Source organism: Pteropus medius, unplaced genomic scaffold (genome assembly GCF_902729225.1).
Source record: "Pteropus medius unplaced genomic scaffold, Ma_sr-lr_union100, whole genome shotgun sequence".
Taxonomy (NCBI): Eukaryota; Metazoa; Chordata; class Mammalia; order Chiroptera; family Pteropodidae; genus Pteropus; species Pteropus medius.
The window spans coordinates 1,502,648-1,514,343 of NW_024347790.1; the positions used below are offsets into that span (position 1 = coordinate 1,502,648).

Sequence of the window (11,696 nt, forward strand, 5' to 3'; positions counted from 1 at the left end):
AATTGTGTCATCCAATTTCCAGAAGTTTCTCGTGATCAAGTTTTCTACCAAGAAGAACTGGCATCCTCACATCATAAGGTATATAAATGTCAAATGATTATGTTGCGTACCTAAAACTAATATAATACTGTATGCCAACTATCCTTTAATTAAAAATTTAAAAAAGAAAAACTAGCCTCCCCAAATAAGTCACTTTGTTAAGACTGATCATGACACAAATATTCACCTGAACAAGAAAGGCAGGCACTTAGCAACCCTATTCTTTGGATGTCAATTCTGTTTGATTAAAGATTTATGGCTTTCTTTTATTCATCTATTCACATTCGCACAATAGATATTTGTTCACCTTATATATATGCCACGCATTGTTCTGGGGTATAGTAGAAAAACTGACCAAGTCCTTTGAGGCAGTTAATTATTGAGGGACCAGAAAGGAAAAGAGAATGAAAAATCCACAGATGTGGTTCATCCACTCCCAGATTAGAGAAAAAAGACCCGCGGCCTACTTTCTTCTAGATTGTTCCATACACATAACATAATATTGTTCTCAGAGGTGCCCTGATGAATCTATACAAGTATAAGTGGATTGTTTTCAACGATGTGATTAAAGAAACTTATGTTACAGGTGGACAGTATTCACCTATATGAGATCTGATTTCAGCTTATAAGATTCAGCTTATAAGAGATCTGATTTCAAAACAAATCTAGCCTCTCTGACTTCAGAAGACTGGGCTTAATTACCCAGAAGGTGGCCTCAAAGTGCTGGGTGCTGCATAGGATGTCCCAAGAAGATGGACCCAACTCTCAAGGAGCTTAAATGTTTTTTTCTCCTACTGGGAATGACACTCTTGACTAAAAAAGCAAACACGATCAACTCGTTTATTTCTTTTCATGTAAAGACAACAAAAGCACAGGAACTAGCCAATTTCCTTAAGCTAGCATCGTGCCCAGATGATCCATCTGGGTAATAATCTTATCTTGGAAAGTAGTTCTCAATATGGCTGCACATTAGAATCATCTGGAGGCTTAAACATCAAGGTATCGGTCCCTTCTCCAGAGATCCTGATATACTGTGGTTTGGGAGACAGCCTGGGTGTTGGGATTTTTAAAGCTCTCCGGGGTGTTTCTAATGTGAACTAAGGTTGAGAAGCACCGCTTCACAATGAGTCATGGCATTTGACCTCTGATATTAGCAAGAGTCAGGATTTAGGCAGGAGTAGGCTAAAGACAGAAACCAAAACCCGATTTCATGCTTGGCTTGACAGCCATCGTTCAGTGCAGGACAGTGAAGCTCCGGGGGGTACTGACCATCTGAAGACAGATTTCCAGCCCAGCTTTCCACACCAGAGTAAGGAACAAAAACTCTGGAGAGGAACCAGTAGGAACATTCTGGCCAAGATGACAAGTCATTGGTTTAATGTGACGTAAGCTATGGTAAGAAATAAAATCAACATTGGTTCACCAAGATGGAGTCGTTTAAAATTGTATGGAACTAAGCCACATGGGGAAAATGATCTTCAACACAGCCTGGAGTCTCTGAGAGTCATGCTCTGTCTTCTCCAGAGAGGCGTGTATTTATAGAAGGGGCACAGTCTTATGCAGGATCAGGGGGTTGGGTAATAATATGTGTGACTGCACTGATCTGTCTGAACAGTTCCTTGGCTGTCTGCTTTCAATGGTAATAAATATCCACTAAAAGCTGTCTGCTGCATGTGTTTTTGGTGAGGTCTTACACTTCCCTGCATGAATACATTCAGAATGTAAGCGCCACACACTCGACTCTAGAGACCCTGTTGTATTCTGAATGCTTAAGTTATGCAGCTTTGCAGCTGTGATAATGTCATGGTTTGCAAAATAATAGACTGGCAATACGTCAACCTGGAATAACACATCCAATAATGAATAATGTGGGCGCAAAAAGGTTTAATTTATACTGCGTTAAAAATACCGCTCCAGAAATATCACACCATTTCAGTCTTTCCAAGATAAAAAAAAAAAAAAAACCAACAAAACTCTTTCACTTAAATATTCAAATAATTGTGGTAAAAGAGAATGCTTTCTTGCTTTTTTTTTTCCCCTCCAACAAAAATGTCAAATTTACATTAGTCTGAAGAGACATGTCTTCTGGGCCCGGTCAGTTGTTCACACGCACGCTCTGTTTGACTGTAAGATTTATGGTATTGTCTCTGAGTTCAGAATAAATAGGAGAAGAGCATCCATCTTCTCCATCTGTATTAACATATAAGAGTGAGCACATTTTCCATCAGCAATAATGGGGCTTGTGGTAATTTAACATAAGAAATGAGGCTGTTCCTGTTTATGTCTTAATTCTGATCCTCTACTTACATTTTCTCACTGAGGGAAGTGTGTAAGAGCTTTCGGATCTCATTCATTCTCTTACTTATGAATCGGGAGCCCAGATGTGCTCCCCACCCTCTAGGAGCCTGTTGTCATGTGGAAGACGGGCCTGATGGGAAGCGGTGGATTCAATGCAATGTGATTTGTCTTCGTGTAAGAGACACGCAGAGTGTTGTGGGAGCCCGAAGGGAGGGAATGTGTTCAGACTTGGCGGCGGGGATGGGGTACCTGGAAAGGCTTCCCACAGGACATTATGTTTAGGCCGAAGGGGATGAATAGGAAGTTAGGGAGGTGGAAGGAGGCAGTGTGTGTCAGGCAGACAAACGTCCATGCAAAGGCCCTGAGGCATGGGACAGCAGGTACTCTGGAGGAACTACACGCATATTCAGCATGTTGGAGCATCACAAACCCAGGGCGAGGTATGGGGAGAGGTGAGGCTGGAGAGGGTAGGTAGCAGGACCCTGATTATGAAGGGCCTTGTAATTACATTTAGACATTTGTTCTTATCTTGAGGCAGAAAAGCACTTAAGGGTTTTAAGTAGACAAGAGACACGCTCATGCTTATGTTTCAGAAGGATCACGTTATCTGGAACACAGAGCATGGACTGGGGAGGAAAAAGACTGGCAACGATTAAAAAGTAAAACATGATTGTGGCCTGAATCAAAGGATGGGCAGGAGCGGTTGGATGTGAGAGATATTCTGCAGTTAGAACTGGCGGCACGCGGTGACTGATGAGGCAGAAGAGCCCAGGGAAAGGCAGGAAGCGGGGACGATGCCTGGGTTCTAGTCCGGGTGTTTAGGTAGCTAGTGGTGTTGGACAGGAAGCAGGTTTGTGGGCAAGACAGTGAATTCCATTTTAGATACAGAATTTGAGGTGCTGAGACATTCAAGAGAACAGAGATGTCCAGTCCACCCCAGGATATGTAGGTCTGGATGGTAGGGAGGATGGTAGGGGTGGTGAGTACCCTTAATAAATGCACACACTGAAACAGCACGGCCAGGCCACATAAAGGTTTGTCCACTTATTCTCAGGTTTTGAATCTGTAATGGTAATCTCTAATACAAAACCATTTCCTCATGTCGTAGGGTCATAAAGTCACCTTTCATAAAGTCACCCAGTCCCCTCGTCCCAGAGCAAACTCCTAGAAAAAATTTCCACATTTGCTCTTTCCTTAACTCATTTATATGCTATGTTCTCACATTCATTAGAATTTTCCATGAAGTTCGTTTTCAACTCTGGAGCAAAAACATTCCACTTTCGAAGAAAGAAAAGGAAGAAACGCTGTAGAAGTATCTGGGCTAGAGTGAGTTTAGTTACTTGGCACTGGTGTGCAAAAAATTTGAAACACTCTATTTTCTGCACATCTTACATAAAATTGGGAGTCCGTGAAAGGGAAGTTATCGCCAGGAAATACTACCGTTTTGGCTCTATGAGACGGATAACCTTCAAGAACCTCTCCAGGTGACAATGAAGTGTGACTGTGAGTGTGGGCAAAAGGCTGTTATTAAAAATACAAGCCAAGCATTCATTCACTCAAAGACAGGCAAGCTTAAAAAATATGCCTACCATTAATGATTGCCTTGTATATGCTGGGTATTGTGTTAGTTCCTTATCTTTCCGATCCTTACCAACCGCCCTCAAGGGTAGACAGTGCAGATGAATAAACCCAGGTGGAGAAAGCCTGAGTCATTTGGCCCCAGTTAGTAAAGGGACAGTGTGGCCGCAAACCTTTCCACCCTACCTTGATGCTTCCTGTAGCACCTAAATTGTCTTTGTTATATATTTTGTAGCTGAACTAGAGATACGCCTATTATATTGACTTAAAATTGTTTCGTTTATATAAACCTGTATCCCTAATCTCTCCTATTTTACCAAACACACAAATCTTATATTTATTTTTTCTGCCCTGCCTGGCACAGTGATGGGCTCGTGGCTGTCTGCGAAAACCTACGAACAAGAACTAAGCCTGGTCTCCCAGCCTGCGTGAGGGTCTCCGTAATTAGGATTTGACGGGTGTCTAAGTGGCATAGTCAAAAAGGTGCATTTCTTTTCTTTCAACTTAACCTCTAGGCAGTTGGGAAACAGAAGCAACCCTTTTTACCCTGGACACCTAAGGGCACACCGCCGTCAGCACCCTAGAAACTGTTAGTGGTTCTCCTGGTCATTGGCATCCCTGCCTTTGGTGAACCTTCCATATTTCCTCTCATGTGAAGCACTGGTGACCAGTTGGTTGTAACCTATTTCTCAGGGCTGAGCTGAAGGTGAAATCTCCCCAGGGAGCAAAGGTGATAAAACACGGGCTCAATGGCAGGGTCTCTTATTTAGGTCCCGCTCTGTCATTGAATGGATGTCCCTGGGCTGAAGCTTAAACCTCTCCACACCTGGTTTCCCTGTTCGTACAGGACAAAGGCGATGACCCCCATTCTCTGTGTCATCTTAGCAACTAAAGTGAGGTAATGGATGAGAAATCGGTGTAAAACCATCATAGAAATGCGAAGCCTTCGCATCATTAACTATCGGCCCACACGATTGTCTGTCACTCTCTAGGCTGCTGATGTAACTGAAAAAGCTGTCACTGCTTTGACTTCAGGGAGTCCCCAGGACAGAGTGCTGGTCCTCCGCGTCAGCCCTTAAAGCAGGTGCTGCTTCTCACCGTTCTCACCCTCTTTTTGTATAAATGTATGACTCTGATGCTGAACATTGTCATAAAGTCAGCAACAGTATAAAACCTCCAATTGGAGTTGACCCGCCATCATTTATTCCAGTTAGTCTCACTCTCTCTCGTCTGCAGTGGAGGGGGAGAGGGTGGGCACACAGGATGCAAGGGCACCCTTCCCGCGAGCGACGGTGGTCCTGGCCCCATCGCTTCACATCCAGCAGTGGAGATTAATAGCACACCTGGGGCTCCGACGACGGTTGTGCTTCTCTGAAGGGCCCAGAAACTTTCAGAGCAGGAGACGCTGGCGTGTGCCCAAGGGCAGAAGACAGATCTGTGTGTTCCGAAGGCAAGTATACATACGCCAACGTATGCAACAACGAACACGCTTTATATATAACACTGTCCCCCTACAGCGTAGGCTTTTCTCAGATTGGTAAACGATGGATAACAGAAATGGTAAATGCACGCTTCTTGATTTATTAAACATGTATGACTTGTTAGACATCCAGCTGGAGAGTCTAATGATTAAATAGAGGTTACTAGGTTAGTAGGGTTTTTTTTGTGTGTAGGATAACTCTCTTAGTATTGCCATGCTGTGCACCTCTGGTATGCACAATTCATGCTTCCGAGTAAGTGTTTGTGGACAGAACATATTATAGAAACTTAGTTATCCATACAGGTCAAAACATTCTCTCTGGCACCTAAAAATCGCATTCAATATGAGCCTGAGAATCTTGTAACTTTTGCAATAACCGTTGGTCCTGTGTTCTAAGGCTCTTGGTGTAACAGGGAGCACGCAGTAGGTGATGAATACACATGAGCTGGTGACCCTGGCATTGAGCACAAGAAGGATGTCTCAGAATAAAGACCTACACACAACCAGAAGAGGATATGAAGTTTTTTTCATTATTATTCAAATGGCCTAAAAAAATATAAGTCATCATAAGTCAGGAAATCAACCCTACTGGGAAGTCTAGATAGCCCTTCATATTTTTTGAAGCTTTAATTATGTTTTCCTTAAATTTAAAAATCACAGAGTAGTAAGTACAGACACAAGAAAAAAATCACTTGAATTAAACGCTACTCCCCTTTATAAGATGTGGCCCATTGCTTATCTATCAAGAGAGCTCTTTGTTGATCTCACGTTACACCTTAACTTGAGACATCTAAGTAGACATCCATAGCTCACAGAGGGGCCTGCCATGATTCGAACAGGGACTTTGGGGGGTTTCTTAGACCCTCCAAACACTCCACGTCCATGTAGGGGTAGGTGCTGTTCCCCCACAAACGAGCCCACCCTCTTGAGGACAACCAGCTTTGCATTCATTACGGTCACCCACAAAACGGCATTAGTCACTCCGAAGAAGGACAAATCCTTAGTATCGTTTACAGAATTTTCTCTGCCAATAAAGCAAGCATACTTTCAGAAAACTAACAATAATTTTAAGCCAAAATCCACAGTAGTTAAAAAAACAAAACCCAGAATGATAGCAAGGTATTTGAAACAGCAACAACAACAACAAAACAACGGAGAAGATTTTAACCAACTGCGTGCACAGTTTATATACCCTCAAGGCATCACAGCTCCTTAATATCATCGTCACCTCCTTTGAAGACACTGTCACCCAGAGAAGAAATCTGCAGCCCTAGTGCACTAAGGGATCTGTTTCACTAACCCTAGAAGAAAACAGTTTTCACAGCCCGATGCTTCTCTCAGCAAGCACTCGCATCTTCTGTACCCATTCCAGAAGGCAGCCCCCACCCCAATCGTGTCCATTTTAATCTCTAACATCCTCCCCCCGCCCCTTCCCCTCCCCCCAAAATGTGTGCATGGCTGACAAAAATTTCTGTTTCAAATTTCTCATCATTTGCTGTCAGGAAAAAAAAAATTTGCATACGACAGTATTCTACTGTCCCAGACATCTGAAATTTTCAGGAAAACGAGACTAGCAGAAGGATGCTATGTGCAATGAAAACAAACATCCACCTTCCTCTGGAACAATCGCTCGGTGAAAACAGACAGCCCGTCACGTCGCTTACCCTCTCCACGCTGCGTCGTCTCAGAGATCCATAAGGGATTTTCAGCAAAAGTCTTTGGGATCTGTTTGGAGTCACTGCAGCCTGAACCACCATGGTGTAGAGAGCTCTGTGTGTGTGTGTGTGTGTGTGTGTGTGTGTGTGTGTGTGCGCGCGTGTGCGTGTGTGTGTGTGTGTCTGCGTGTGTGTGCGCGCGTGTTCCCAGCAAAGGGAGAGAAGGAGGCTTCCTCAGAACTAAGTTACGGTCTCCTGGAGGTTTCCCAAATATCAAATAACCGAAAGAGTTTTTCTTTTGACCGAATGAGTCAAGATGTGGTTTGTCGGGAGGTGGGGGGATGGGGAAGAGAAAAAACAGCCCAAGTTCTGCAACTTGAATGAGCCTTCGGCTGCACAGCTTGAGCTCCCCCCAACCCCCACTAGCCGTGTGTCAGTCCCTCTGTGAGATTGCCTGCCCCAGACGTGGGTAAGTGACGCTTCTGGGGAGAGTGATCCAGAAATGTCAACTTTGCTTCTCGTGGCTACAGCTGGTAACCAGGTCAGTTGTCTAATCAGAGCTCTATCAGACGTAGTATTCATTCCACCACGTGACGCCGAAGCCCCTCGGCGGTACAGTAGGTCACATGTTCACCTTAAAGAGACTGTTTGGAACGTCACCATCTGGTGTGGAGATTACTGTGAAATCCTGCATTCTGATTTCACTCTCTTCCCGAGACAGGAAAAGATATTTGAAGACCACGGACACAACACATGGGGGACTTGGGGGAGATTCCTCGCTGCAGTCATAAATTATATGTAGGACCCTGAGTGTCAGACATGCGTATCTGCTTTTTCTCTCTGCTTTCCAATGCTGAGAAAATAGATCTGGGCATATAATTAATTATATATGTGAGTGCTGTCCACAGAGAGAAAGTGTGAGAGAAAGAAGGGGAAAATGTTTGTATGCTTTGTATCGCCTGGTTCAGATGAATCAAATCAAATATACCAGGCCGACTTGCATTTGGTACTTCCTCATTTAAATGTTTGTTACAGAATATTTATTTTTATGTGTGCCAATAAACATGAAGAAGTTATGTTTGATTTTACGAGGCTCTGAATATAGATGTCCAAACTCATGTTGATCCATCACATTTGTCTATTAGTTTCTCATCTTACGGCACAATTCCACATCAGACAACCTTCTCGGCCTGAGGATACACATAGTCTAAAATTTTAACTTTTCTGTAATATTCTGTGACTGATATATTGTTCACTTACACCCCCTCCCATCTCTCCTCCTCCCTAAATCTGCTACTTTCTACAGCAGAGAAAATTACTATTAAACAAAACAAAACAAAACAAAACAAAACAAAACAAGTAAGGTGCTTCTAGGATGGGAACTATTTTCGTTTTCTGCTTTTAATCGTATTTCTGCATCCACAGCTCCTCTCTGTTCTAGGAAAGGAATGCCATTTCCTTTGTCATGACCCCATGCTTTTTGGTGTTACTCTGCTATCCCTCGTATGCGTTGGGAACCAGCTTGTATTTCGCTCTCTACAGACCAGTTTATTGAAGAACGATGGAAAAGAAAGTTCTGTGCATTCAGAGAATCTAATAGGAAGCGGGAAGAAGTGGAATTTTACACCACTAGAAAATGGATCAGGAAAAAGACTCTGGGGAGGGGGTTTGCGCGCAGGGGTGGGGGTGGGGTGGGCGGGCTGGTCATCCAGCACAGACATACATGAAGAGGAAGTTAAAAAAAGCATCAAGTTGATGTGGGAAATTCCAAATATATCACAATCGGGCTTTGTTGGTAATTGGTTCCACATGTGCAGTCGGAGAGGTAGTGAGGGGGTGGGGGTGGGGGACGGGGAAGACGGGGAGCTCTGCACCGTGCCTTGCAAGCGTTGTTGACGAGGTGGTTTAGGTGTCTGTGCCTTTCCTCCTCTTTCTCCCTTCCTTCCTGCACCCCCTGGTTTCACGCTATTGGGGTGGAAATAAATTCGGAATGATACCCAATTATTTGGCCAAATCAATAGAACCTCTTTCCTTGAGACGACCCTGCTAGACAACATAACAGTGTTGAACAAAGGACAGGCACATCTTCCAAACCCGTTTGTCCTGAGTGCTGGGTTTCTTCCTCCAGTGCAGTTGAAGAGGGGGCAATGGATCACACGGACTGAGAAGTCACTGTCTCCTTCCTGACCCAGGCCAGGGCACAGCCCCTGGGAGCTGGCTTTATTTATATTTGACTAAATGCAACTTCCTGTTTCCCAGGGGTATTAATGAGTGTTTCACTGAAGAGCTTAAGGCCTCATGGCATAGTTCAGATCATAAGGGACACTTTGATCAACTGAGTGCAAATAAAAAAAAAACCAAAAAACAAACATGTGCAATTGATTAAGGTTGAAATACATATAGAGGGGGATGTTAATGGAAACAAAAATAACCCTGGGCTGGACTCACACATATTTAAGCCCCACACATCCCACCCTCCCTGGGGGGTGGGGAGCAGGATCGTTTCTCACATCAGCGGCACCTCTTCCCAGCTAATGGAGAGGAGAAGGTGGCTCAGGGGTCCTCTCTAGTCCCCACAGAGTACGTGGTCACTTCCTCAGAAAGATTTCAAGACTCGCCAAGGTCAGCTTGTCCAATAATATCTTTCTGAGTGTGGTGCTGTGGGCGTTTGAGATTTACACATTTAATTATTGAGTCTAAGGTATTTATTTCCAGAAGGCCGTTGCTATAATACAAGTATGTGTCCTGGGAGGGGATGTGTACTCATACCTCAGCAGATATGACCACTTCAGGTGAGGCGAGAGGAGCTAACGTTTACTGAGTACCCAGCGGTCCCAGGCGATATTGCCAGAAGGTACCAAAGGCTGTCTCAACGGCGAAATTGAGTTTCATTAGCTATATTTACAGGTGATAAAACTGGAGTTCAGAGAGGTTTAGTAAGTTGACCATGGTAGCATAACTAGAACTGTCAGAGCCAAGGTGAAAATCAAGTCAGTATGTTTGGTTCCAGGGCCTGACCTAGACCATTATACCCTCGCCTGTCACAGAGGACTTCCTCAGATTCCAGCAGGTTGGAAATCCAGAAAGGAGATTGATCCAGGGGGCCCGTCAGGAAAATGCAAAATTTTCTGTCTTTAGAAAAGAGAGACTTTAAATATAGGAAATGGCGTTAGACTGAGCAATTCTGGGTTCTCTGAAACCACTGCTTCAATGTCCCTTGGGGCTAAGCACAGGTGATGGCAGTGCGAAGAAGCTCACAAGAGCAGGGAATGCAGCTGGAAGCCAGCACAAGCCCTGGCCTGAGGGGCACAGGGAGGAGCTGGTTCCTGGAGCCAAGGGCCAGAGTCACCTGGCAGAGGCTGGAACACTGTGGACACATCGGGTCGGACCCGACCAATACTGGAGTCATCTGCCAAGGCCGTGAGGGGGTGGCGGGGAAGACTGCCCTGCTTCTCCCTACTTACCTACTCCAGTTTCCCACCACCGAAGACACCAACTGACACAGAGCTGTGGAACCAGCCACACAGGCAGGGGAGGGAAAGGAACAGATGTAAGGGACGACAGCCCAGGACAAGGGCTATAAAGGACTGGGAGATGGTGAATTAGGGAGTAACTAAAAGGGAACAGAGTATTACTTAGAGACAGCATGCTTCTGCCAAGATGGCGGATGAGGAGGTTCCCTGTGCATCTAGGGAACAGCATAAGGGCCAGGGGACAGGTGGGGAGGATGGGACCAGGACAAGGTGTCAATGAACCCTGGGGAGATGTGGTGGAGAAGACACGCTTCCGCCCTAGAGTCCCTGAAGCTGCTGCTTCTGATGCTTCTTGGAGGCCGGCAGAGTGTTTGGTTGTTTGTTTTGAACATTTCCTTCCATCTCATTGAAAATGTTTACATTCACACTCCAGAACGAAAATGTGCAGGGATCGATTGAACCGCGTTTCAGGAAGATCAATGGCCTTGCCACACTGAAGCAAGAGGTATCAGATGAAATGGGCATTCTTAATCACAAATAGCAGGGGGCGAGAGGGGCTGAGGGGCTGGGGGTGATGGCCGGTCCAGGAGGAAGCGTTTTGCTCCTGGAAGGCTGCAGCAGGAGAGGGCTCTCTCCACTGGGGCCAGGGTGATAGCTGACTCACGAATCAGGCCCCTAGCCACGCTGGTGCACCCCACAAGTCGTGGGAAGAGGGTGGGTCATCTCCTGAGAGAGCACTGAGCTCTGGCGCAGAGATGAGTACTGGTCATTGCAACCTCGGGACGCTGCTCCGAGTGGGTCTGACGCACTGGTCTCAAGGGTTTATGCCAACCATTGGTCCAACGCCTGAAATGATCATTTGCGAGGCAGTCTGAAGGGCCACGTGTCTACACATCTTACCTCGGACTGTAACTCCCTGGCAGGGAGGATGCTCATTTGCACTGCTTTATTTTGTTGTTCTGGCAGAATATGAAAAGCATGGGTCACAGGACAGAGAGGTTTGGGCTTGAGGAGAGGGGCTCGGTAGCCGGGAAGCACTGCACAGTAGGTGCCATAATGAAGTCCAGGGCCAGAGGCAGCCTGAGGCCACTGTGGGCTGAGGGTCAGGAGCAAAGGGCAGGGAGCTGAGGAGTGCTGGGAGGGTAAGCTGAAGTGCTCTTCCGGAAAAGACGG

The 11,696-nt window shown here is 45.4% G+C and overlaps 1 protein-coding gene across 1 annotated transcript in view; it reads right to left on the reverse strand.

Moving 5' to 3' along the window:
- Positions 1-7,167, reverse strand: part of FRMD4A (FERM domain containing 4A) — a 282,780-nt gene extending 275,613 nt beyond the window's left edge. Inside the window, exon 1 of the mRNA XM_039877422.1 lies at positions 7,060-7,167. Coding sequence (XP_039733356.1) covers positions 7,060-7,152 — 93 coding nt within the window. The 5' untranslated portion in view covers positions 7,153-7,167. The remainder of the gene's footprint in view (positions 1-7,059) is intronic.
- Between the last annotated feature and the right edge of the window lie 4,529 nt (positions 7,168-11,696).